At 34.4% G+C, this 5795-nt stretch overlaps 1 protein-coding gene across 1 annotated transcript; it reads left to right on the plus strand.

The window, feature by feature from the left end:
- The first annotated feature begins 240 nt into the window (after positions 1-240).
- On the plus strand, positions 241-3791 carry LOC114265390 (uncharacterized). The gene is made up of 2 exons (XM_028206216.2): positions 241-1040; positions 2618-3791. The coding sequence occupies exons 1-2, from the start codon at positions 456-458 to the stop codon at positions 3590-3592; spliced, it is 1560 nt and encodes a 519-aa protein (XP_028062017.1). The 5' UTR covers positions 241-455; the 3' UTR covers positions 3593-3791.
- Positions 3792-5795: the final 2004 nt, after the last annotated feature.

A 5795-nucleotide genomic window follows, 5' to 3' on the forward strand; every position in this document is an offset into this window, starting at 1 on the left:
AAATTCCTTAGTTCACATTTGTTCATTAATTGTTGGTTTGTTTAGTTCACATTTTGTTCATTAATATTATGTTTAGTTGAGAGATTTAAAAAAGAATTTTAAAAAGTAAAGAAAAAATATGTATAAAACTATAGAAAATATAATTTATATTTTATTCACATCTTATTTATATACATATTTTTTTATTTTTAAATTTCTTTTTAAATCTCGTAACCGATATAATTGTGAGCATACTTACTGTTGTTTTAGAGGGCACCTAGTAACATGGGTTGAAAGTTAAAAGTAAATTTTTGGTCATGGAATCATTGCATCGTTTCCACGAAAATTCATAAAAATGGACTTGGTCTCTTCCGTGAAGGCTTTCTTTCTAGTCATCCATGTATATATATATGTATTATATATTACTCTTCCGGCTCAGACAAAAATAGAGAGAGAGAGAGAGAGAGAGAGAGAAAATGGAGGAGATTCAGCAGAAGCTCCTAAAAGCAGCAATTGAGGGGGACACACCATTATTGGTGGAAATACACACACAAAACCCACTGATTCTGAATAGAGTAACAGTGGGTTGTTTCGATGAGACTCCTCTTCATGTGGCCGCGTTGCGTGGGCATGTTGAATTCGCAAGAAAACTCGTGAGTCTAGATTCAGAGCTTGCTCAAGCTTTAGATTTCCAAGGATCGTCGCCTCTTCACTTGGCATCGGCTAAAGGCTACATCCAGATTGTAAAGCTACTGGTAGCTGCAAAACCTGAGATGTGCAAGGTTCTAGATCGGGATGGTTTCAACCCTCTCCATCTAGCAGCCATAAAGGGCAAGGTCGAGGTGTTGAGAGAGTTGGTTGGAAAGATGCCCCAAGCGGCTCTACCCAAACTCAACCACCAGCAGACCATACTACATCTGTGTGTGAAGCACTTTCAGATGGATGCTCTCAAGCTGTTAATGGAGGAGACAGACGACGTTCAGATTCTGGGATTGGTCAATGCTACTGATGACTATGGCTACACCATACTCCATTTAGCTGTGGCCGATAAACAAATCCAGGTATCCACGTTATGTTATGTTTATGTTATGCTCCTAATTCGGTGTATGTTGGCTTATTTTGGAAAGTTAGTTTTTAGTCATTTTTTTTTGTTTGTAGCAAAAGTTAAAAGTTGACTTTTTTGAATTTTTTTTCATTTGGAAAGGTGGTTTTTAGCCAAGAGTAAAATTACAATTTTACCTTTCATGAGTCAAAATAGGCTACATGGGTGAAGTTGTAATATTTTAAACTAAATAGGGATAGTTTGATCATTTGATTAGGATTTGACATCATAAACAAATATTAATAAAAAAAATCAAAATTCACTTTTTATTAACTTCTAAAATCATTTGTTTAAAAAAATCAAAAACTTAGTTAAAAATCGAAAAATCACTTTTTACATCTTTTCAAAATAAGCCGTCATGACTATTTAATTTCTCAGTGACTTACAACCCTTTGCTTGCAAGTATAACTCTTGTTTGTTTATTTCTGTTCGATTTAACATATTTGAGTAGAAATTTATAATCAAATACAAATTCAAATCACCAATAAAGTTAACCAATAATATGGGAACTGAGGAAACCGAGAGAGAATCTTCATCTTCATGACCAACCAGCCCTTTAATACAAACGAGGCACCTTGTTTGGGAAAGTTATTGATTGGTCTTGCGCGGTATGTGATTATATATCACATCAATCACAATTTATCATATTTTTTAACCATCTAATATAAATTTGTAAATTTTATTTTCTCTATCAACAATGATTCATCCCACTAATTTGGGAGCACTAATTGACCACTAATGATGTGGAAATTCAACAAAAAAAAAAGAAAAAAAAAACTTAAGACCAAAACATCACATCAATAAGTGGGACCTACTAATTAGTGCTCTCCTAGTGCTCTTAAATTAGTGGTCTCAAACATTTTTCTTTCTCTATCCATCATAATATCATGCCGGTACTAAAGCCAACTAATAACTTGTCCCTTGTTTGGCACTTACACGAGGCCCAATTATTGCTCCTCTCTCTCTCTCTCAACCAATAGACAAAACAACCTCTTACTTTCATTTTTCTTTTTTTCTTTTAATTATGCTTTCTTTTTTCTTCAGAGCGAGATGACCACATGAAGTGCATAGTATAAAGTGAAGGGGTACTTCTCTTTTATCATTAAAATTCACTTTTTCTTCTCCTTTGAATGGCAATTCAACCCCTATTTTAATTCACTTTTTTTTCCTACCAAAAAAATTCAACCCTCATAGCTTAAAACCCTTACAAACTCCAACCTTGGAGGATATGAAATAATGTTTATTTGAGACATTTCCGAAGTACCCACACAAAAAAAAAAAAAAAAAAAAAAAATTGAGTCAGAAAGAAACCATTGCATATATATATATACACACACATAATCCCATGAAAAGTGATGGAAATAGGATTTGCAATGACCCGATGACTTTTGCCCATCATGGCAAAATCAGTCTTTAGGAATCAATCGTTGGATTTAAAATTTTGAACTCCACCTAATATCACCATTTTCCCCTCAATTTTGGCTGGCCTAATGGAAATTTTTTCACCTAATGTCACAATAAATTTATGTGTTGCAGATTGTAAAATATCTTGCTAGCAGAGTAGATGTAAACGCAATAAATGCAAATGGGCTCACGGCATTGGACATTCTAAGTCAGAGCCGAAAAGGGGTGGAGGATTGGGAGATTGGAAACTCTCTCCAAGAAGCCGGAGGATTAAAAGCTGCAGATATTCCCTTGTCTGGTAATGGAAATAGATCTGCAAGGCCAAGCAATATGCTCTCCATTGTACATGACCAAAGCAGGACACCATTGGCCGCACAAACAAGTAATAAGTTGCGTAGTCAGACAGCTGCTGCAACATTGCCTTCAAATGGGAGTAATAATGCACAAATCCCCTCATTTCTGCGTCATGACACTGCAAGATCATCTGCCCAAGGGGATCAATCGAAGCACAAGCTCAATGACCAGGGTCAGTGGTTGGCAAAGAAAAGGGATGCATTAATGGTGGTCGCATCACTTCTTGCAACAATGGCTTTTCAAGTAGGGGTGAATCCCCCAGGTGGTGTTTGGCAAGATGATAAACCTGTAGATTCCCAAGTCCAAGGCCAGCCAGTACAATTTCAACACAGAGCGGGAGAAGCTGTGGTTGCGTATCATTATGAAGATTCATATAAATATTACCTTCGTGCCAACACCATAGGTTTTGTTGCGTCGCTGAGCACAATCTTGTTTCTTATAAGCGGGTTGCCCTTCAAGCGCAAGACGTTTATGTGGATTTTGATGGTGATCATGTGGTTGTCAATTACATCCATGGCATTTTCTTATGGATATTCTATAGTTGCGGTCACTCCTATAAAGGACAGGGATGCACTCCGACGCACAATGTTGGTTGCAATTCCAGTGTGGTGTGGAGTTATGGGGCTCCTGTTCCTTGGCCACACTCTTCGCTTGACAGAGAAGTGGTTGAAGAAAAAGGGGAAATCTATGTGGGAACCAGTTAGAAATTTCTTTAGGAACCAATCCAATCCCAAAGCCATTGAAGTTGTTTAAATTCGGATGACCAAGCTCGCATTATTGATTTCTCTCTCTGAAACTCTGAAAAGATCTTGTATTGCACTATGTTTTCTAATCATTTTTATTTGTGCATGAAATATGAATTGCAATTTGAAGGATTATTTGTATGCTTCTTCTGTATTATTTTATTAGTATGTTAAAATTGAACTCAAATCAATATTAATATTTTGCAGTACTTCATTTCGAGTAAAATCTGTTTTTTTTTATCCTTTATTTTCCTTTTTCTTTCAAAAATTAGAATAGATAAATATTACGCTCACAACAATGTTTTGATTTCATAGTTCAACAGTATTTCTTTCCTACATGTATGGGGAGAGAAGAAAAATCTAGCATCAAATGAAGATGGATAACAATTGTGCTGTCTTTCCATGAGAGTGCATTTTGGAAGGCCCATGGCCTTATTTCTGTTCCTCTTTTTCCTAGGTACCCAATGCTAATTTCTGATTTAGCTTTTTTTAGAAAAATGCCAATGGCTATATCATCACAACCTATATAATGTTGTTGGTGGAACACAATGCCGCTCTATGTGACTGTTTTAAAAACAGGCTTACCTCAGTCAGTAAGTGTTTCGTACTATTTTTAATTTTTGTCTAGGATAGGAAATCCATTTGTGAACAATAAAAATCTGTTTAATTCTTTCAGTTGAAGTGAGCTTATGAGGATTCGCAACCGTTATGGAATGGTTTGAGGGTTGTGGATGATATAAAATGCCCATCAACTGTAATACAGCCTGCAACAGAACTTTGAAATTTATTTTGAGGGAAAAAACTAAATCGACCTTCACGGAAATAAAACTTAAGTTGATGTACTGAATTGAAACTAATAACATATAGTTAGTGGCCAAAAAGTATAATTTACTCTCTTTTTTTTAGAAGGACCCAAAAAAAAAAAAGAAAAAAAAAAGAGAAGTGAAATAGAAAGAAAAGCTCCATCCTTATTAATTTTCTTTTATGTTCTACCTCGTTCCAGCCAAAGAACAGAAAGTTCTTGGCAACCAAACAATCTGTTGGCTTGAGAGGATGATTCCTTGGCCCGCGCCCTTGCCTATTTTCTTTTGGGATGTCACTTTTAGAGGATGATTCCTTGGCCCTTCCTCGTGACTCTTGTTGAAGGCTTTTTGATTAATTTAATAGTATCATGGGCGTTTGTTAATGTGATTAATTATAATAATACGTTATTATTAAGAAGTTTAAAATAATTATATTTTGCATAAAAATGAGTGCAATAAACAATTTATATTTTTTTTAAAGGTGTTTAATACGTATTTTTAAAGGCACGCTTTAGTAAAATTCTTTGTTTAGTCATAAATAATCATTATTTTATGCCAAAAATATTGACATATTCAAATTAAGGGGTTGTTTGAGATAATCTAAATAAGTATACTTTTTATCTTTTTACGAAAAGATGTGCAGAAAAATAAAAAAGTGATGCGATGAAAAAAGATAAAAAGATAAATTATTTTAAAGATGCCAATCTTGACCTAAATGTTAAGCATTCCAAAACTCCCAACAAATATATTACTAGTAACTCTTAGCCTCCGTTTGGGAAGTGGGTTGGCTTTTTGGCTTTTTTGGCTATTTTAGCCTGGGCTAAAAAGTTTGGTTTGGGAAGGGCTTTTTGGCTTTTTGGCTTTTTTGGCTTTTTTTGTGAGAGAAGAATGTAATGATTATGGGTTGGATGTGATATTTTATTTTTTGTGGCTAAAATAGCCTATTTTGTCTTTTGTGGCTAAAATAGCCAAAAAAGCCCTGTTTAGCTCTTGCCAAACGGAGGCTTAAGAGGAAATGGTTATTGTGATTTGTAAAAGTCATTTGTCAAACGTTAATTATGGTGCTAAAATTTGACACGATACTCTTACGTTGTGTTGGTTGAGAGATTTAGAAAGAAAAAGAGAATAGATAAGTGAAATATGAATAAAATATACCTGCATTTCATTTAATTTCACATACTTTTTTTCTTTCTTTTTTTAAATCTCTTCCAAAATCTCTCTATCAAACACAACATTATTATGCTAAACTTGCCATAGGAGACATTAATAACATGATATGTTTAAATTATTTTGGGCAACACACTCTTTAATTCACATTTGTGTGGTTGAGATTTCATTTTGTACAAAGTAACCACATTTAAGATGAATTTACAATACGAAGAATAACATGCTGCAAATATTGCTCTAAGA

This window comes from Camellia sinensis, chromosome 13 (genome assembly GCF_055761805.1).
Source record: "Camellia sinensis isolate YWXY chromosome 13, ASM5576180v1, whole genome shotgun sequence".
NCBI classification, from domain to species: Eukaryota; Viridiplantae; Streptophyta; class Magnoliopsida; order Ericales; family Theaceae; genus Camellia; species Camellia sinensis.